Here is a 22,411-nt window from a genome sequence, read left to right as displayed (position 1 = left end):
ACCTCAAGAGCAAAGAAAATGTGCCTTAGTTTTCATTTCTCCTCCCCCATACCTTATGTCTCTTAGGAGAAAAAAAGGTAGTTCTCAGGAGCAATATGTATCAAAATTTTAACACTGGGAAAACATTTGGGAATAATCATTTATCTAAAGCCATCATCTGTAATGGGGATAAGCTAGAAGCCTTCCCAGTACAATCAGGGGTGAAACAAGGATGCCCATTTTTCTCCTCTATTATTTAATATTGTACTAGAAATGTTAGCTATAGCAATAAGAGAAGAAAAAGAAAGGAATTAGAATAGGCAGTGAGGAAACAAAACTATCACTCTTTGCAGATGATAAAATGTTATCCTTAAAATCCTAGACTACTTGAAATTATTAACAACTTCAGCAAAGTTGCAGGATACAAAATAAACTCACATAAATATCATCGGCATTTCTATATGTTACCAACAAAGTGCAGCAGCAATTCCACTTAAAATAACCGTAGACAATATAAAATACTTGGGCGTCTACCTGCCAGGATAAACCCAGGAACTATATGAACACAACTATAAAACACTTTTCACACAAATAAAGTTAGATCTAAACAACTGGAAAAATTAATTGCTCATGGGTAGGCCAAGCCAATATAATAAAAATGACAATTCTACCTAAATCTGTTTCTTCAATACCATATGAATCAAACTATCAAAAATTATTTTATAGAGCTAGAAAAAATAATAACAAAATTTATCTGGAAAAACTAAAGCTTGAAGATATCAAGAAATAAATGAAAAAATATGAAAGAAGGTATTCTAGCCATATCAGATCTCAAACTGTATTATAAAGCAATAATTATCAAACAAATTGGTACTGGCTAAGAAACAGAGTGGTGGATCAATGGAATAGATTAGGTACAGATTACATTATAGTAAATGACCATAGTAATCTAGTATATGATAAACCCAAAGATTCAAGCTTTTGGAGCTCATTATTTGACAAAAACTACTAGGAAAACCAGAAAACAGTATGGCAGAAACTAGGTATAGACCAAGATTTCATACCATATGTCAAGATAAGGTCAAAATGAATAGGGGCAGCTAGGTGGTGCTGTGAGTAGAGCACTGGCCCTCGAGTCAGGAGGACCTGAGTTCAAATCTGCCCTCAGATATTTGACATGTTTACTAGCTATATGACCTTGGGACAAGTCACTTAACCCCAATTGCCCTGCCCTCCCCCCTCAAAAAAAATCAAAATGGATACATGATTTACACATGTAAAGGGTGATACCATAAGCAAATTAAGACAGCATGGAGTAGTTTTATGCATAAGGGAAGAATTTAGGACCCAAGAAGATATACAGAACATTAAAAAATGTAAAATAGAACATTTTGATTATATGAAATTAAAAAGTTTTTACACTAACAAAACCAATGCAACCAAAATTGTAAGGAAAGCAGAAAAGTGGGAAAATTTTTTGCAGCAAGTATCTCTGATAAAGGCCTCATTTCTCAAATATATAGAGAACTGAGTCAAATTTATAAAAATGCATTTCATTCTCCAATTGATAAATAGCCAAAGGAAATGAACAGGCAGTTTTCAAACAAAGAAATCAAAGCTATCTGCTGAAGTGTTTAATTGATCCAAGTAAGGGTTAGGAGTGTTTTGTTGGATTCTTAGAATCATAAAGCTAGAGCTCAAAGGTTATCTAGTCCTTGTTTTACAGATAAAGAAACTAAGGGCCAAAGAGATTCAGTGACTTAGTCAAGGTCATACAGGTAGTAACAGAGACAAGATTTGAACCCAGATCCACCAATCCCAAAGCCAGGGGTGGTTCCACTGTACCATGTACCTCTTGGTACTTTGCCAGTTGATACGCATAGAAAATGACATCGCTCTCATTCCTGACCTCTAGGAATTGACCAGTCTTTTCTATCAGAGTCATGACTTCCATTTGTGCAGGCAGGGCACAAAAACCTACTATAAAGAAGCCCAGAGAAGATTCTACCCTCTGCCCCAGTGGGTCGAAGTGGGTATAAGGTCAGATCCAATACAGAATTGCTTAAGTGAAAAAGTCAGTTTCACAAGTAGCTTCGGGGAACATTTGAGAAGTTTTCTGTCAGGTGTGCAGAAACTGCATTTGTACCTCTGAGGAAATACTCAGGAGGGTGGGGTGCACTGTAGTTTCCTGCCCTTTTTACCCTGGAGATGCCCTAAAACTAAGGCAGTTGCACCAGAACCTTGCAAACGAAAGAGGGGAGATAGTTTGGAGGCAGGGGAGAGGGGACAGAGGAAGAAAGGCATTCATCACCTCACTTCTTCCAAAAATCCATGAAGATTTTGCATTAGGTGCCCCCTTTTGTGCCTTTTTGCCTCTGGAAATCCTTCTTTGAAAGGAGTGATAACAAATCTTCAAGGAAAGCAAGATAAAATAATAATACTTTTGTCCATTTGTTTTAAATGCATAGGTTTAAAAAAAATCTTTCATTTCCCCTGCAATTTCAGAATTCTCTCCACATGAGATGCAAATTCAGCGCTTCTGGGAAGATGCATAACGCTGTTCCATAGTAGGCTTTGGACTTGCAGCACTTAAAAATTACACCTTTAATTCATTGTATCTACAGATGGTTCACAGATCATAGAATGTTAGAATAATAAGGGATGCTTGGGATTATCTAACCCAGCCCCATCACGTAACAGACAAGAAAACTGAAGCCCAAAGAGGTTAAGGCACTTGCCCAGGGTTATAGAGGAGTTAGTGGTAGGATCAAGATTAAGTTAATTGAACTTAATTTGTTGCATAAGCATTTGGAAGGCTCTCAGTGCTGGAAAGGCCCTCAGACCATCTCACACAATCCTTACCCACCCAGACAAGAATCCTCTCTGCCCTTTCCCCAAGTTGGGGTCCTCCAGCCCCTGCTTAAAGACCTCCAGTAGAGGGAAAAACCACTGACTCTGAAGCAGCCCATTCTACTTTGGAAAAGCCTTCATCATGAGAACGTTTTTCTTTGCATCAAGGTAAAATCTGTCTCTTTGCACGTTCAACCTATTGCTTCAAGTCATTCTTTCTGGGGACAGCAGGACACATCAAATCCCTCTCCAGAGGACAGACCATCAGATATTTAAAGGTGACTATCACTTCCACCCTGCATCTTCTCTACTCCTATCGTAACATCGCAAGGTCCTCATATGGAATCATCTTCAGGCTTTTCACCCGCTTGGTCACCCATCAAGTATGTCCATGTCCTTCCTACAATGTGGTGTTTAGACTTGAACAAGGATTGCAGATGTGGTCCGACCAGGGCGGGGGACAGTAGAGGAACTGCTTCTTCATTCAACGTAAGATTGAATTTGCTTTTTTAGTGAAAAATCACATGCTTGAGCATGTGGTGGGGAACCGGCGGCCTCAGGGACACATGTGGCCTTCTAGGTCCTTGGGTGCAGTCTTTTGACTGAGTCCAAGTTTTATAGAACAAATCCTTTTATTAGAGTAATTTATCCTGTGAAGTTTGGATTCAGTCAAAGGTCTGCGCTTGAGGACTTAGAGGGCCACTTGTGGCCTCAAGGCCACAGGTTCTCTGTGCTTGACTAATATGGAGTTTTCAGGGTAGCAAAACTCTTCAGATCTTTTTCAAATAACCTACTCTATCATTGATAGATACCAAAGCTGATGGGTCAGAAAATTGGCTTCCTAAGATTTAGTCTTTTTCAGAGAGATCAACATACAGAAATTTCACGTTCATAGTTGAATTATAGTCATTAACCAGAAGCTCTTTCATATTCCAGTAATTAAAAAGTAATAAAGCATCACTTTTCTGTGATGATCAGTTTTGGGAAAGCAGCATGAAAACACTTCAGAAAATGTAAAACACCTATAGTTTTTGGCTGATGCTAATAATGATTAATAGAAAGCACCTCGGGAGTCAGGAGACCTGGGCTTTAGTCCAAGATGTCCACAATGAGCTGTGTAGCCTTGGGTAACTCGATTAACCTCTCTGGGTTTTAGCTCCATCTTCTAGAAAACAAAGGGATTAGTCAAGATGATTTCTCGGAGTTCCTCCGAGGCCTGAAATTCAAGAAGTCCATGTCAGATTTATTTCCTCTTTAGTGGCATTTTTTTGTAACACTCTTTCCTTTTCCACTCTCTCTTACTCTTAAACAAGCCATCCCACGGTCTACTATCAGACCCAAAGCATTAGGAAACGTAATAGGACTGAGATTTCTTTCTGTTGCACAACATGAGCCTAGAAATAACCAACAGTGGGTCATCCTGACCACCATTTACTTGCCGTATCACAGTCCTGGCTGGAAGTCAATTGTAAGACTTCTTTTTTTTTCTTCCCCTGATATGAAAAATCCTTTCCCCAACACACTCCACTGCTTTCCCTCGCCATCTTGCCCACAACAGAGATGTAGGAGGGTGTACTAAGGAGGAAGAAAAAGAGCAGGATAGAGAGTCAGAGGATCTCATTTCAAATCCCAGTCCTTCTATTACTACTTCTATGACATTGGGTACATCACCTTCCTTCCCTGGGTCTCCTCTGTAAAATTAGAAAATTAGATTTGATAGTCTCTGAGGTCACCTCCAGCCCTACCCCCCATGACCTTCCCCTGTGATCTTCGTGTTTCCTTTCACTCTTGTGAAACTTGCACTTTGGTAGGACCTAACAATCAGGATTGGGGCTGTACCAGCCCATTGGGTATTTCCCTTCTCTACTGTCCCTATGGAATCAAACAGAAATGGAGTAAAAGAGAATAAATAGTTGATTCATACATATCCATCAATATCAGTTCATAAATTTATACTTAAGGTAGTCAAGAGCAGGGGCCATGTTGGGAAATGTCTGAATACAGGCTTATTTAAGGGATCTCAAGGGACACTATGTGGTGCAGTGGATAGGGCTCCAGGTCTGAAGTCAGAAGGACCTGAGTTCAAATGTAACCTCAGATACTTACTAGCTGTGTGATCCTGGGCAAGTCACTTAATCCTGTTTGCCTCAGTTTCCTCATCTGTAAAATGGACTGGAGAAGGAAATGGCAAACCACTCCAGTATCTGCCAAGAAAACTCCAAACAGGGTCATGAAGACTTGCACACAACTGAAATAACCGAACAACAAGAAGTGATCTCAACTATGGGATGAATTTCTCCTTCCTCCTGACTCTTCTCTTTTTGTGAGTTGATTGGATGCAAAGGAGTTTTCCAAAATAAACAGAGCTTATATCTTGAGATGAGTAGGATTTAGAACTGGAAGAAGTTTTACGGACCTTCTATCTAGTCCCAACTCTTTCATTTTTTTGATGGGGAAGCTAAGATGGACATCTGCCCAAGCTGGGTTGGTGCTGAGCATTTGAGGTAAAATCGTGGTTTGACATCTCCAAGAGGCAAAGGGGCTATTTCTTTAGGAGAACGCTGTAGTAAAAACCACTGGGCAATGGTTTTGCAGGGAACCATAGCAATCTAGCCCTTCTTCCCCCAACTTATATGAGGAAACCAAGGCCTAGCATGACCAAAATCCCAGAGCTCCTCAGTAATAGAGCCAGGGACAAGTACACAGACTCCTTGACCCCTGGAGCCCTCTGCTCTATCCAGTCATCACATGCCTCAGATTGTTGGCATTCTTGATGGAAATGCTATTTCTGGCTTAATAGTATGTTGGATCAAGAAGCGATCCAAATCTTCTTGTAACAGGAATAAGTTGTGGTCCAAAGTATGCACCCCCAAATTAGCAGTTAAGAAATGCTGTGCATGGGAAGAACTTACAATGGGAAGAGAAGGTACCAGAAGTTGGAAGGGTTACAAATGGATCATTCTGCCTCTACCCCAGGCCCCCACTTCCTCCCAAATGGCTCTTCCTTTCTTTCTTCTAAACTTCCTCCCACCCCTGAAAAAATACGCTGTTACTTAACCCTAGTTACAGTGCAGAGAAACAATCCTTTAGGCAAAGGGAATTCAGTGGTAGGCCCAGAAACACAGACATAGATGGGTGAGGATCCGTGGACTCCTCTCCCCTCCTGGGTTGTAAGCTCTGTCAAGACCTAGGATGACATGTGCCTACCACAATGCCTTGCCCCAAGCTGGTACTCGATCCATATTCAGGAGAAGAAGCGTGGCATAATCAATCAGACAGTCCACTAATTATTAAGAAACCTGCTGTGTGCACTGTTCCAAGGGATGATGAATGGCTCTGGGGGTACAAAGTAAATCAGTGTCTGCCTTCAAGCTTACATTTTAGAAGAGGAGACAGCGTGTGTGTGTGTGTGTGTGTGTGTGTGTGTGTGTGTGTGAATGTATGTGTGTATATACACACACACGTGTATATCCAAAATATGTATTTAATAAATACAGAAATTCAAGGTAGTTTGGGGTGGGGAGACACTATTGCCTGGAGGGATTGGCCTGAACTCCGATGGAAAGTAAGGATTCTGAGAGGTGGAAGCAAGGGGGGAATCCCTTCCAGGCGCTGGGAGAGTCAGTGCAAAGGAGTGAAGGCTGGAGACAGGCTGTGTGTGAGGAGCACTGAGAAGGCCCATCTGGCTGGACTGGACAATGTGTATGTGAAAGGAGAGAGGGTAAGAAGGCCAGGGGGGTAAAGAGGAGCTGAGGAGCGAAAGATTTTAAATACTGAACAGAGGAGTTTGTATTTGACCTTCCAGGTAAAACCACGCAGTGGAAAGAGCATTGGGTTTGGAATAAGACCCTGATTCATCTCCTAGTCTTCTGCTTCCAACTTTTGTGGCCTTGGGCATGTCAGTGCCCTTATCTGGACCTCAGACCCCTCCACAACAAGGTCAGGGAGTTAGACTACACTGTCTCCAAGGTCCCTTATAAATCTGCATCCTACAAAAGAATTTTGTACTCTCTCTCCCCTCCTTTCTCTCTGTCTCTGTCTCTCTTTGTCTGTGTCTCTGTCTCTCTCCTCTCTCTGCCATTCTTCTTCTTCTTCTTCTTCTTCTTCTTCTTCTTCTTCTTCTTCTTCTTCTTCTTCTTCTTCTTCTTCTTCTTCTTCTTCTTCTTCTTCTTCTTCTTTCTCTCTCTCTCCCTCCCTCCCTCCCCCCCCCCTTTGTTTCCTCCCTCTCTTTCTCTCATTTCCCTCCTTTGGCTCTGGCATTCTCTCTCTCTCTCTCTCTCTCTCTCTCTCTCTCCATATATATAGATAGATAGATATAGATATAAATATATATATATATATAGCGTGTGTGTATATATGCACACACACATATACACAGTTATTGGATACATTACCTGAAAAATCCATTCGTATTTATATACACATACATATGTTTCTACAGATATATGTATGTGTATTTCTTTTTTACAGTTAATGAATCCAATAATCAATCATTATTTATTGTTTGTGGCACTCCAGTGAACTAGCAGTTCTGGAAAGGCCATTGAAAGAAACCAGAGCCCCCCAGATTTTGGGGAGGGGGGCATTTTATGAGGACTGGGAGAGGAGAACATTATGAGCACCAGGAACACAATGATTCATTCCGTCATTCCTTCTTCCTCTGCAGCGATCAGGTTTGGGCGGATGCCACAGGCCGAGAAGGAGAAGCTGTTGGCTGAGATCTCCAGTGATATCGACCAGCTGAACCCAGAGTCTGCTGATCTCCGGGCCCTGGCAAAACATCTGTATGACTCATACATAAAGTCCTTCCCTCTGACCAAAGCCAAAGCGAGGGCGATCTTGACAGGAAAGACGACAGACAAATCAGTTAGTTCTCTTTTGCTATCTTCATTGGTGGGGTGGGCGGTTTTTCTCTTTCCTTTGAGTAAATGATTTACCATGTTCACACACACACACAAACACACACACACACACACACACACACACACACACACACACAATACCCTTCTGCTCTTGGCTGTTACATATTTCAAGCTGAGTCTGAACACAGGAAATGTTTTTAGATAGGGTAAGTAAACACACAGAAAAGGGGAGGGGGAAATGCAAGTTCACCCAATGAAATCCTTGAGAGCAGACCTTGAGAGCAGCTTAACCTTAAGGAAGTAATCCCAGTCCCCTCATGCTGTCACCCCACTTCTTCAGTTGGGGTCTATGCTCATCCCTTTTCCTAAAGACAAAAGACTTAGCCAAAATATCCCTTTAAGTAGGAACACCTGAGCAAGGGTCTTGGCAAGACATCCAGCATACTTTTCTTCTCTCGAATGAGAGGTGGTGGACCACAGGTACAGAATGAGGCATATGTTGTCAGAAGGGGCAAATATATCAACCTATTTTGTTTAATACTTCCTTGTTACACAGAAGAGTTCATTAGAAAAAGAGCGATCCTTGGTTAGTAGCAATGATATAAAGAAGATTCGCTATATTTTAAGGGCATGAATATAAAACATAGCTCCCTGAGAGGCAGAGATACTGGGAAATGTAGTTGATGTAAAAATGAAAGATGCCAACAATTTTTTTAGGGTATGCAACATGCCTCATGCCTCTTAGGAAAATTCCTCCTGGAGTGGCTCAATATAAAATGTAAAAATGAAGTGTAAGAATGCATCCTAACTTTTATGCTGCCATCCATTCCTTAGGGTGCTTCATCAGCTATGTCTGGAGGACTTGAAGCCAGAATGCTATTAGGAAAAGGCATTAACTTTTGGAGGCTGGAAACATGGAAATAGGTAGGAAATACGGTAGGGTGAAAAGCGAGCTTGACTAGGAAGTTAAGATTCCAGTCCCAGGACTACCACTAACTAGCTCATGGTCTTAAACAAATCACATCTCCTTTCTGGGCCTCAGTTTCTCCATCTGTAAAATGCAGGGGTTGGGTCTATAAGATCATAGATTTCGAGCTGGGAGGGACCTCACGGGGTTATCTAGTATATCTCTTTCATTTTACAAATCGGGAAACTAAGGCCCCTCAAGGTTAGGGTCACCTAGGTAAAGAGTGACAAAGGAGCCCAGATCCTCCAACTCGAAAGCAACAGCTTTTCCCTCCTTGCCTTCTTGAATTGGCTATCTGAGATCTCTCCCTGTTCTAACCTTCTGTGGCAGTCCACAGACTTTGACCCCTGGGCCTTGGGCCATTGCAACAGGTTTTGACTCACCAGAAAGATTCACTTTCTCATTGACTTGATAACCCAGGATGAAATCCCTTTAATGAGCAAGAGGAAAATGGTGATTAACTAAGATTCTCCAAAAGGCAAAACTGCTTCCTGGGAGTGACAATGAGCCAGCCAGCATTCAACTCAATTCCATTCAGCTTACTGTGCTAAACACACCCTAGCAGAGCAAAAATGCAATCTGTCTTCCTCCAGCAATATTGTACTCAATAACGTCATAGGGCCTCAAAGAGAGCTAATCAAGCCAGCTTGGTGTCTAATTGGAAACCAGAGAGTGGCTAAGTCAGAGCCTTAGAGTGGTGCCCACATGCTGGGCATGCTCAAAGTGGGAAATCCCATGGAACATGCCCACCAAAAACTGAGATTTTAAGGTGACTCTCTTTAAGCCATTTCTTTTTAACCAGGAGCTCCCGGTAGACCCAGGCATTTCTAACTTCAGTGGGGCAGCGTGGTATAGTAGAGGAAAGGTGAAGGGATTGGAGGGGGCCGGACTTGGAGAAAGGAAGGCTTGGGTTTGAATCCTGGTTAAATACCACTTGTGTGCTATGTGACCCTGAAAAAGGCTTTCCATGTCTCTGAGCCACAGTTTCATTGTCTACCAAATGGGGATTATAGTATTATATATAAAACATAAAATTGTGTATACAATTGTGTATACAAGTCTGTGTATACATACATATATACACATATGCCTATATACATGCATATATATACATATATACATATGTGTATGTGCATGTGTGTGTATGTATATATGTGTTTGTGTGTATTATATATATGTGTGTGTGTATATATATATACATATATATATACACATACACACATGTACACTGAGAGAAAGAGATTGGAGCCTTAAACAAAAACTATGGCAAAGCACTATATAAATCAGAGTTATTATTTTATCTTAGAGGGTAATACAAAAGTTTTTTAGTACATCTCCTTGGGCTGCTCATGAAAATAATTACCCAACAGGCATCGTTCCTCAAGCCTGATTAAAGCCAGGAGCCTAGAACTTGGAACCATGGAGACACCATGGTATAATAGATAGTGGGCTGCATTTGGAGTCATCTGGTTTGAAACCTGGCTCTGCTGCGGATAAACTCTGTGACCTTTAGCAAAACACTTAAGCTCTCCAGATCATAGTTTATTCATTAGTAAAATATAGGCATTGGACTATCAGATATTGTCCTTTCTTTAAAACTCCTTTGAGGTATAGATGCTGAAACCCTATGGGGTTAGGAGGACCATTTTGTTGTTCAGTCATTTTAGTTGTGTCTGACTCATTGTGATCCCATTTGGGGTTTTCTTAGCAAAGATCCTAGAGTGGTTTGCCTTTTCTTTTCCAGCTCATTTTACAGAAGAGGAAACTGAGGTAAAAAGGGTTAAGTGATTTGTCGAGGGTCACATAGCTAGTGCCTGAGGCCAGATTTGAACTGAAGTCTTCCTGATTCAAGGCCCTGCACTCTATCCACTGTTCTGTCTAACTGCCCCTAAGGAAAGGACCCTTAGAGATCATATAGTTCAGACCCCTCATTTTATAGATGAGAAAATTGATGCTCAAATAAGTAACATGACCTGGCTCAAACAAGAAGTCATCTTCAAAGGAAAAGTAGCCTGTAACTACAAGGTCTTTTTTCCAAAAGACAAAACTAGGGGTTGGGTTGACCAGATATTGAATATGTTAATGGGTTCGTGTTGATCCACTCCAGTAGGTAGGGGGACGGGGTAGGTCAGGTGTGACCAAAACCCATGATATACTTGCATTTGGTTATTCCATGACATAATCCGAGCCTGAGCCAAGCCCAAGTTCCATGGACATCACATTTAAACATTCATCCATTGGGATAAATGTCTCTAACATGTTTGGGTTTGGGGTTGTTACTGTTTAGATGTAGCTTCAGGGGTAAGGCTGGCTAATGACAGGGCCCCCAGGGTTCCATGTAGCCATACTGGGAGCAGAAGTGCTTTTGGGAATCCATTAAACTCACCTAGAAAAAGACTATGATGATCTTATAAGAATGGACGGATTCACCTCCTTTTCTTAGCATCTAGAAGTGAACCAGGAAGATAGATGTGTTTAAAAAGAGAGCCTTAGGCTGATGCTGGCACAGTGAGTAGAGCACCAGCCCTGGAGTCAGGAGGACCTGAGTTCAAATTCAGCCTCAGACACTTGACACTTATTAGCTGTGTGACCTTGGGCAAGTCACTCAATCCCAATTGCCTCACAAGAAAGAGAGAGAAAAAGCCATACATTGGGAAAATTTCCTGATTATTCCTTATTGTTGATGCCTTATGGAAAAGCAGAATTCGTCTGGCCCTAGTGTGCATCAAGGGAAGCAAGACCAAGAAGTAGTTCCTTCTGCTGCTTCCTTGATCTCACTGAGGGAGTAACACAGGATGTGGATATACTGACCTTGGCAAGCACAAGATTTCAGCGTAGAAGTGACGAGGAGATTGTGTCCATCTGTATGAAATTAACTGAGGCATAGCCATCCCATTGACTTCAACCTCTTTCTTAATGGATGCCCATTTCCAAGTGGGTGATTTAGCAGCAGTGATGTGTATTGGCTGGACTAAATGTTGGCTTCCCCCAGTGTCTGTGGTAAAATTGGACTGGCACAACCAAACCATGTGAAATATTCAATTTACATCACAAAGAAATGAAGTGGTCACTTGTGTAACCAAACGTATAGTTTTGTTAAAGGATATACTATTTTTTTAAAAAGATACAAAAATAGATATCTGGGAGTTCTACTATCTGATCATCATGGGGGGTGGGGGGGAAGCAATCTCTTTAGTTTGCATTTTGGAAAGGTTGATTAACCAAGTATTGACTGCTTTGCAGGCTCTACTCAAAGGAATTTGAATTCAAGTTCCAAAAGCCATTATTAAGAGAAAGGGCAGTAAATAAGTTAAGCCTGATATCTTTTGGTGCCTAGCCAGGGAAGAAGAGGAAGATACACAGGAAGGATACAATAGAATTAGGATTTGGGGATGTGAGCTGACCAAATGTTTTACTCATCTTTGTTTTCCTCCTTATCTCATCCATAACTTTTCCCTACATCCCTTTGCCTTTTTTCTTCTTCCTTCTCCTGCCATATTAGACATCTAGAAGTGCCTAGCTCTGGTTTAGGCCCTAGAAGGACCTAGTCTAGAAGATCTAGACATCTAGAACTGGCCAGCCAGCCAAGAACCTAGTGTTATTCTTTGGAAGACACTAGGTAGGCACCATTTTGAAAATCCTTTTACCCACCACCCGTAACAGTGCCTAAAATTCCACAGCTAGAGCTTAGAGATCCTTTGGATCCAGAAGGATTTTCCTATGAAAATGTTTATATGCCCCATAAGATGTAATTTTGTTCCCTTAGATGAATTTATCACAGCCCGATGATAGCAAGAGGGTTAAGGGTAGAGCCCAAGAAACAGGATGAAAGATGCTCGATGGGGAAGCAGGAGAGCCCAAAAGAAAACTCCATTTCTTTTCTAGACTTGTCTAGGGCCATTCTGGCTCCCAGAAGCCGTAGCCTCTTCCCTTGCTTCCCATCCCAGACCTACTAACTCCACCTCCAGTCACAGAGTCTACAGCTTCTGGGAGAGTGACAGGTGTGAAAGCGGTGGTAACAATACTAGGGAACGAAGATGGTGGAGAGGTCAGAGCTATGCTTGGAGTCAGGAGGAGCTGGGTTTGAATCCTACCATAGACACTTACTCCTAGTCACGTAACCCTGCATCGGTTACATAATTTATATAATAGTTAGTATTTATTTAGCACTTTAAAGTTTGCAAAGCACTTTACAAATATCCCATTTTATCTTCACAGTAACCCTGGGAGGTAGGTGCTGTGATTATCCCCATTTTAAAGATGAGGAAATTAAGGCAATCAGAGGCTAAGTGACTTGCCCAGGGTCACACAACTAGTACTTATTCTGAGGAAGGATTTGAACTCAGCTCTTCTTGACTCCAGCTTCATCCACTGCTCTCAGTGTTCCCTTTTCTTTGAACCTTGGTTTCCAAATCTATAAAATTGGAGTGATATTAATTGTAGGACTTGTTTCACAGAGTTATCATGAGGATAAGATGAAATCATATATGTAAAGTGTTTTCCAAACCTTGAAAAACTAGATATATGCCATTTATTTTTATTCTTGTCACTTGCTCAGGCATCTAGAATTTCAGTTAATACAACCAGTCGCTCCGCAGCTCTCCTAGACACTTCTGAGGGTGACATAAACCAGGCCCATCTTATTTCATTTTTAAAACTCACTCCAGGTAAATCCTTTGGCAATGAACCACTGCAGACAATTTGAGATACTAACCACCCATTGAGAGCTTCTCTTTTCATGGCAAAAACCGAAAACTGTTACCCCTTGGACATTCTAGGAGCCAAGTGGAGGAACCTTGGTCTCTGCAGACCAAACTCCCATTAGGAACGGTCTGGGGAGGGGAGAGCTACAAGAGCAGAGGTCGTGGAAGCAGGAGGAAGGTTATCCGAAACCGAGAGTTTATTCCCCAGACTGCCAAGGCTCAAGTAAAGCTGTTCGACATCTCGCTTTCTCGCTCTCCTGCAAAATCAAATTAGGCAACAGGAGAATGAAGCTGTTGCAAAGGGAGGCATATGGGAGAGGAAAACCAGAAAGCAATCTCCAAAAAGACTGGCCGTTCATTCTTTATTGACACAATCGTGTTGTTCTTTTGGTTGAGTCTGTCTCCAGGGTGTTGTTCTGTTATCTTTTGGCTGGAACTTATGAAAGTAGAGATGGCTGGCTAGAGAGGAAGCAATTTGCAGAAGTCAGGGCTCCTTGGAGGGTGGAGATCACAACGTGGTTATAGCTGGTGTGGTGAAGCTGTTTGAGTCCCACTACACACCCTGTTGGGACTGAGATCATTTCTGCTGCTCGGGCCAGGACAAGAGAAGCCTGCTCCCAGAGCCCCAGGAGGGGGGAGGCAAATTAAAGTGACTTTCTCAGAGGGGCCGTTTTTAAAATTTACGTTATTGCTTGCTTTCTCATTGATGGCCATGACCCCTTTTAAGAGATGGTGTTGATAATAGCCCTATCAGTCCCGGACTTGTTTTTTCTATCATGAGGAGATCTAACCAGTCAAAGGGATAAGAGTGGTAGTGCTGAATTGGGAATTGGAGCAGGGTTAGTATCACAGCTTTGCTGTTTACAACCTGTGTAAACTTACCTCTCTGGGCCTCAGTTTGCCCATTTGTAAAATGAGAGAATGTTCCAGATGACCTCTGAAGCAATGATGCTGAGATCCTATGAGCTAGAGACAATAGGAATCTTTCTCTACATCATCTAATCCCAGCCTCGTTCAATGAACAAGAGAGGGGAATGCCCAGTCCAAGATAACCCAGGTAATGCAGGGTAGTAATGGATTTGGAACCCAGTTCCTCCGACTTCACATCCAGTGTTCTTTCCATGACACCAGGCTGGTTCTCAGCAAGTGTAATCAAGTATTCATATAAAAGTACCTGTTGGTTGATGGGGATTCAAAATTACACCGAATTACTCATCTGTACAGTGCACGTAAACATTTGCTCATTTACTACCCCGAGCAAATTTGTGAAATGGGCAAGATTTGTTTTTTAGCATTTTCCCTTTAGCATACAAAGTGACCCCAGCTCCTCTTTCTTGGGCCAGCATCCAAACCTGGCCGTGGATCCCCTAGGTTACATTCCTGCTTATACTTCTGCCCTGACCCCTTCTTTGTCCTCTACCCCCAATCAAAACCATAGGGTCTTATGTCATGAGTATATTGAAAAGAATATAAGTATATTCCAATACACTTATGTCATTGTGTATGGGAAAGAACACTGGATTTGGTGGCAGGACACCTGGGCTCACATCCAGGCTCTGCTGCTTTCTGGCTGCATGATGATGTCGTTGTCGCCTTACCTCTCTGAACCTGGGTTTCCAATTTGTGAAATGGGGGTGCTCCCTCTGCACTGCCTCCCTTTATTGGCCCACTGGGAGAAAAGCATTCTTTCAATTTTCAAGCCATAGAAATCAGAGCTGTTATAAAATCTTGGAACTGGAGGAGGAAGTTGGAAGGCATCTACTGAATTGCAGGCATCTCTCCCCAGAAGACCCTCTACATGTGATCATGTAGCTTTTCCTTGAGTTTCTGACTTATGAGGCAGTAGACCATCCCCTTAGACCTTCTATGTATCACCTCGCAGATCAAGAGTTCTTAACCTGGAGGCCAAGAACTTAGAGGTTTAGTTAAAAGTATATATACAGACATAGACGTAGATATAGATAACTGCATTTCAACATAATTGGTTTCTTTTGTAATCCTATCTATTTCATTTTATGCATTTAAAAACGTATTTTCTTAGAAGAGGTCCATTGGTTTCAACTGATTGTCAAAAGGGCCCATGATACCCAAAGCATTAAAAAACTCCCCCCTGTTCTAGATGATCCAAAGTGATGATAACTAGCTAATCTGATAAATAAATGTGTCAGAGAGCTAGAGAAAAAGGTTGCCCTATCCTTTTAGGGAACAGAGAAACTATATTCACTTTAAAATCGGCATTTTGAGTATAACGTGCCCACTTCTGATGTCGAACTGAGAGCTTTGCTGCTGTAAATTTTAAGCAGAGGGCAAAGGAACTGAGAGCTAGTCCATAGCATTCCATTAGGACAGATGTTTGGGAGGAGATTGTCCTTCCGGCACCTTCTTTCAAGTGCACAGAGGAAGTGGACATCTATGAGGACAACTCAAGTTTCCTCCAATAGCTTAATCCATTAGCAGAGGTCTCCCTGAACTCTGGTAGTCGGGGGAACTAGTAGATGAACTTTGGTGCTCTGTTGCATGAATGGCAATTTGATAACTGGCTGGACTTTGGAAGCACCTTATGTTTGACTATTACCCTGGAGTTATATTCACCTAAGGTGTATCATTGTCACATGATTCCATGTTTGTGGATGAAAACAAATAGAGGGCAGCTTTCACAAAAACCATTCTCAGCACCATGGTTTGTCATAAAACAATAAATAAATAGACAAACCCTTGAGCTCTACCTGCCAACTTTTCATGCCATATCTAAGAGATGGCGGCTGTGCTCTATCTACAAATAGTGAGTAAAACTTTTTATACTATTTGTACTATTTTGGACTTTGAGCCCCAGAGCATTACACTGTTAACTATGGGCACACTGGAAATTATGCTCTTTCTTTTTAATGGAAGGGACTATTGTCACCAGAAAAGTGGCTGGTTCTAAGTAGAATCAAAAATACAAAAATACCAAGGAATTGGTCTTATGACCATATTCCTTGGGGGCAGAAATGTAAGTTGGGGGAGGGGGCAGGGCTACAAATCTGAGGCTATTTCTAGCTCTTAAGTTATGAGATCATGGATTTAGAGATGGAAAAGGATCCTAGACGTTATCTAGTCCAGCTCTTCCATTTTGTAGATAAAGAAACTGAGGGTAAGGAAGGATAGGAACGAGTGGGAATTCACCCCAACTCTGATCAAAACGATGTCATCAGTCAAGTCTTAAAATCCTAGAAGAGAAACAAGGACTACCTGAATACGTGTGTGTGTGTGTGTGTGTGTGTGTTATATATTTAACATATTTGCATATATTTTCTTTAAAACATCTCCATTACAGGGCTTTGAAAAATAACCTTGACCAGTTTCCAGATTTGTTTGATATAAGTTGATAGATATTTAAGTGCCTGCTGTGTGACAAACACTACACAAGGTGCTAGGATGAGAAGACAAAAATGAAGCCCTGGGAAGTTGGGGTGGGGGAGAAGGGGGAGTCTAAAGTCATTTCTATTGGAGGATGCAGATATAAGGGAGATAGCACTAAAAAGTTGGGGTCACTGAGGGTGCTACATATTGGAAGGGGCATCTGACCTGAGCCTTGGAGGAAGACAAGGAAAGCAGAGGTGAGGAGGGCATGCATGAGTCTAGAAAGGTAAGCTGTAGCCTTGATATAGAGAACACATTTAATGTTATGCTGAGGAAATTATATTTTATACCAGGGCCAATAGAGAGTTCCTGAAGGTTTGTTGGCCAGTTAGTTAGCATTTATTAAGCTCCTACTATGTGTCAGGCATGTTTGATCTGGGGAATTAAATAATCCGATCTAAGCCATAGGAAAATTCTTTTCACTGCTGTATGGAGGATGGATTAGAGATGGGAGCTAGCGGAAGCAAAGGAGACTAATTAGGATTCTGTTCAAGTGGTCCAAGGGAGAGGAGTTGAAGGCTTGATATAGTAATAAAATGGTGGCTCTGTGGAAAAACAGAGAGGAGAGGTGTGGTGGAGGTACAATGGACAGGTCTTGGCAGAGCTCTTTTGAGAGCCCTGTTTTAACATTCACACATCTTAAAATAAAATAAAGATAATGCACTATATATAGCTAATTAACAGACTACTTGGATCATTTGTATTTGCTCAATTGTTGGGCCAATATTAGTGTTTATGCCAGCTGAGTGATATTCAACTGGCATAGAGGATTTTAAGAGTTGCGGTTATGTTCTAGTTCATTGGAAGGCGGGTAGTTGGACCTATTAAATTTTTTGTTTATTTGTCTCTATTTATTTAAGTCTCCAAAGGAGCCAGGAAAAAAAGTTGAGATTTGATAGGCGTTCATGTTTACCTCTGTCTAATACAGGACTAACCTGGCAGCTGGAGGACCTAACGGTTCCTAGTTCAAAGGCGCCACCCCTAGAGCCTTGGTATGAGAACCTCAAATAAATAGATCTGACCCCTAGGACAGTCTCTGACTATGAGACAGGAGACCTGAATTCTAAACTTGTTTCTGTTTTTTACCCATCTGTCTTGTGAATTTGAGCAAGTTCTTTTCTTTCTCTGGACACTGTTTCCTTTTCTGTAAAATGAGGCGGGAGGAAGCAGGATGTGGGAGGCAGCTCAGAGCCAGGAAGACTTAGATTCAAATCCTGCCTCTGATACTCCCTATCTTTGTGATCCTGGGCAAGTCGCCTAACTTTTTAACTTTCTAAGACTACGTTGCAGAAAAGGTGCTGACCTCAATTGCTCAAAAGAGCTCCCAATGTCAATGAAATCCCAGTTCTAATTCCTATTCTTAAAATAACAGGCTTGGAGAGGCAGTGTGGTATAATAAGACCTGGGTACTAGTCCCAGCTCTGATACTTTCTACCTCAGTTTCCTCATCTATAAAGTGAGTGGGTTAGGAAAGATGACCTCTGCAGTCCCTTTCAGCTCTAAACCTCTGATGCTCCTATGACCCTAAGACTCGATAACCTCTCAGGTCCTTTCAGTTCTACAAATCGAGGATCATAAACAAGGAAAAGAGGGAAAACTGGGGGCAGAAACCAGCAAAGGGAGAGTACCAACCCAGAATGTGTGGGGCTTATTGTCTTTAGTGATAGCCCACTCAGGAGAATCCTATGTAATTTGGTAGATGAAAAGCACAAGAGCCATACAGTCAGAAATGTGAAGAAAAATAACCAGCGAAGACTAAAATGATACCTTATTGGGCTACATGATAATATGCGACAGGAAGCCAAGCTCACCTGTACTTGGTGATCCAGGTAGCACAGGTTTTGCTGTGTTCCCAAGAGGCTGTTTGTGGGAGGACATGGTTTCCCCTCCGGAGGTCAGTCTCAAAGATATGAGATATAGCCCCAGACATCTTGTTTTTTCCTTTAGAACTCTGTATGGATCTTTCATCCATGAATTTATCCGAACCATTTTAAAGGTATTTTTTATTTTCAACTTGTAGCACCCCTCGAGGTGATGAATGAATTCCACAAGTTTAATGTCCACTGGGTAAAACAATATTAATTTCCTTCTTTTGGTTTTGCACTTATTACTTTCAAGCTTTAAATTAGCATCCCCAAGTGGTAGAACATCAGGATTTGGCAAACAGGTCTGGGTGTGTGTTTCCCATCACCTTCTCTCTTACAAATTCCTTCCAGCTCCCAATCTATGACCCTATGACACTACAACCTTGATTTTTTCAGCCTTCATCTTCCCGGATTTTTTTTATTTGTTCTTATTCAGCATCCGGTCTCCTTACTCCCCTCTGCCCCCCCCACCCCAAATTTCTTGATATTTTAATTAACCTCCTGTTCCTTTAAGCCTTTCTCGGATTCTGGTAACCACAACTGGGCACAGAATTCCCAGGTGTCCAGCTGTACTATGGTCTATACAAGGAAAAGATAATGTGTTCTGGCTGGTTTCCAGTAGATTTCCTGATGATGCTCAGAATTTTATTAACCTTTTTGGCTACAGCTGTGCATTGAGATGGTATTTCAGGGGACAGTTTTCAGTGATTTCCCATTTCCCTTTCCTGGGCCATAACTGGGATTTTGAAACCTCCGAATATAGCTCGGATTCTTTTCCTCCAAATATATTCTTTTGCGTTTGCCTCGAACTGACCCACTCTCACACAGCCTTGTGAGGCTTTCCGATAGTACTAGCTCATGAGAGGCACTCAGTCAATACTGGCTGATCTTCTTTGCAATATGTCCCTGTAAGTGTGTCATTTCACTACCCAGAAAAGTTTAATGTCATCTACAGACTTAGAAATTGCCTTCTCACAAATCACTTATAAAAATCTCAGATGTCAAGAGGGTCCCTGTGGGTTTACACACTTCTATCCAGACAAATGTCCCTTTATTCCTACCCTTCACTCCCGTCCTTCAGCTATAACCTTGTCTTCTCAAAGAGTCCCAAACGCCAGTGCTGACTCATTTTTCTTAATAGCGCAAGCTATAGGCCATTTCTGAAAATCCAAATCAATTACCTCTATGTAATCCAAAGGGAAATTTCCACCACCTAGAACTCTGATAGGTTAATCAACTACCGTTTCCCTTGTAGAAATCATGGTGCCTCTTACAGAGTGGGTTATATTTCATTTGGAATTTTTTGTTGTTTTTGTTCTTTTCTCAACATTTCCTATTTTCTGTGACTGTAAATCCAGTTTTGCATTGGGTTGGAAACCTTCATGTGGCTGTGCTTTTCATCCTGGTCAAAGCCAGATGTGCATCTGCCAGTTTGATGCAATATCTTCATCTCCATCGTTAGCACCAAATTCTAAGCATCAAATCTTGAGGCTGAATGTAAAGAGTAGAGAGTTCTTTCTAGAAAAATAATGCTGTCTATGATATTGTATACAGGCCAAGAATGATGTTAATGACATATGTGTTTTAACTGTAGAGAGGTTAGCAGGGGGCATTTATTGAATGCCTATTATATGTAAGGCAAACATGACTCCAGCCCTCAAGGGGCTTACACTCTAGTTGGAAAGATAGGTGCACAAACAACTATAATAATACAAGATAGGTGCCCTAAGAAAGGTACAAAGTATTTTGGTAGTTCAGAGGAAGGAGAGCTCTTATGGTGGAGCGATTAAGAGGACACAGAGGAAATGACATTTGAAGCAAGACATAAAGAAGGAGTATTTTTGCAGACAATAATGTGGTAGGTCGGAAACTCTAGGTGGCAGAGGAGATGTAGACTAGCCCAGTGGGACTGGCTCCTAGAGCACATGAAGGGAAGTTAGTAGGAGATAAGTTTGGAAAAGCTGGTTTGGGATGAATCATGAAGGGCCTTCAGTGCCATACCTCAATTCTTTATGGTTAAAAAAATGCACATAATATACAGAAAAGTTAAGCATGCTTTATCAGGAAAAACTTGGCACAGGGGTGCAATATTAATTCAGTCATTCAAGATGCATTTCACAGGCCAAATTCCACTTTCAATTATGAGAGATCAGCTCTCACTAACACAAATGGACCGCTATCTTTTCACTAAGTCTTAAGATAGGCAGCAGATTTCAGGATTATTGCTTTGTGTAAAGGTGATGAAATGTTTAACTGTTTATGATCCAAGGATATAAATTAATTACTCCTTAGTACATGTACAGCCTGATGGCCCCTAAATGGCAGATTTCCCTAGAAGGTAAACATTCTAGGGCAGAGGGATTGTGTGCATATTGTCAACATAACAATTGGAATGTTCACCCAGAGGCCAAAAAAGGCCTTGGCCTGTATGGATTTCCAGAGTACAATGAAAATATGCTAGTCTGCCTAGCAGCCAAGATAAGTGTTGCGACTAAATGGAATAAAGTGGTCAAGTGGGCCCCATGTGCCACTCATTTGCATGTAAATACCCCAAATTCTCTTCCAGCTCAGCACCATCCGAGCAGAGTTGGCACCTGAAATGCTGAGGGGGGAAAAACTAGAATGGCTTGGTATGGTGTGGTGGGGGTGCTAGATTCTTTTCTTTGTCCTTGAGTGTTTATTGCCAGGAAATCCTGACCACCATTGATTGCCAAGGGGTTAAAGACACATTGTTGCTAAATGGGGAGAAAGAATTAGCAGGATTTTTGTGCCCAGAGTTTAACTATCACAGTCTCAAAAACAGGAACCAAGAGCTGTCGTTGGAGGGTGAGGGGGAAGAGCAGAGTCACAGGGGTGACTTATTAAGGCATGGTTCCAGACACCGGGCTTCCATTGAGGAGAAACTGCGCTCTGTGCATATCCTCAGGTCTGAGGGGCTGTGCCATTCGACAGAAGCATGTCCAAAAAGTAAATCCAGACGTCCCATACGTGTCATTGCCTTGTGGGAATGAGAGGTGGTTTTACAGCCATACTATTCACAGTGCAACAGCATCTTGGAAGTTTTCTGTGGCAGTCTTCTAGGAGTACTAAAGAGAGCCAACATTTCACTAGCATGGATTCAAACAGACCGTAACTCCATGCGAGCAGGGGCCATACTGTGTCTGGCTTCCATCAAAGCATCGCCAGCCGTCTATTGCACGACTGGCTGTTGAGAAGTACTTCTACGGCAAGGAGAGGGCAAAATGACAAAAATTACAATAATCGCTCACATTCTTCTAGGCTTTACACATGACAAAATATTTTCTTCTTAGCACCCCAGTAAGGTAAGCTGGGCAAATATTATTCTATCCATTACACAGATGAGCAAGCAGAAGCCCAGAGAGGGGACATGACTTACGATGGAGAGTTAGGAAGTAGAAGAACCAAAACTAGAACCCAGGTCTTATGACTCCGAGTTCAGCTCTCCTTCTACTCCACTCCATTGCCTTTCGAAATACAGTTTTATTTTGGGCCCAGACCTGTGACTTCATTAGAATGGGGAACTCCTAGTGAGGAAATCCTTTGAACCCAGGCAGATCCACCACGGAGGAGAATTGGAGGATTGCCTGGGGGCCTTGAGGGTTTTAAGTGACTTGCCCAAGATCTCATAGCCAGAATGTATCAGGGGTGGAATGATGAATCTAGGTCTTCCTAGCAGAAAATCCGGTATTCTCTCTAAATCGGTTGCCACTACTACAAGCCCAATTTCACACCAAAATTTTCGAGAGTTCCCAGCAGGGAAGG

The 22,411-nt window shown here is 41.9% G+C and overlaps 1 protein-coding gene across 2 annotated transcripts in view; it reads left to right on the top strand.

Annotated features, from left to right (window-relative positions):
* Positions 1-22,411, top strand: part of PPARG (peroxisome proliferator activated receptor gamma) — a 171,704-nt gene that overhangs the window by 126,601 nt on the left and 22,692 nt on the right. For both annotated transcript variants that reach the window (XM_036737819.1, XM_036737818.1), the window contains one exon: positions 7,496-7,695. In XM_036737819.1, the coding sequence (XP_036593714.1) occupies positions 7,496-7,695 (200 nt within the window). The remainder of the gene's footprint in view (positions 1-7,495; positions 7,696-22,411) is intronic.

The sequence above is a fragment of the Trichosurus vulpecula genome, chromosome 9 (assembly GCF_011100635.1).
Source record: "Trichosurus vulpecula isolate mTriVul1 chromosome 9, mTriVul1.pri, whole genome shotgun sequence".
Taxonomy (NCBI): domain Eukaryota; kingdom Metazoa; phylum Chordata; class Mammalia; order Diprotodontia; family Phalangeridae; genus Trichosurus; species Trichosurus vulpecula.
This window is presented reverse-complemented; position numbering and strand designations above follow the sequence as displayed.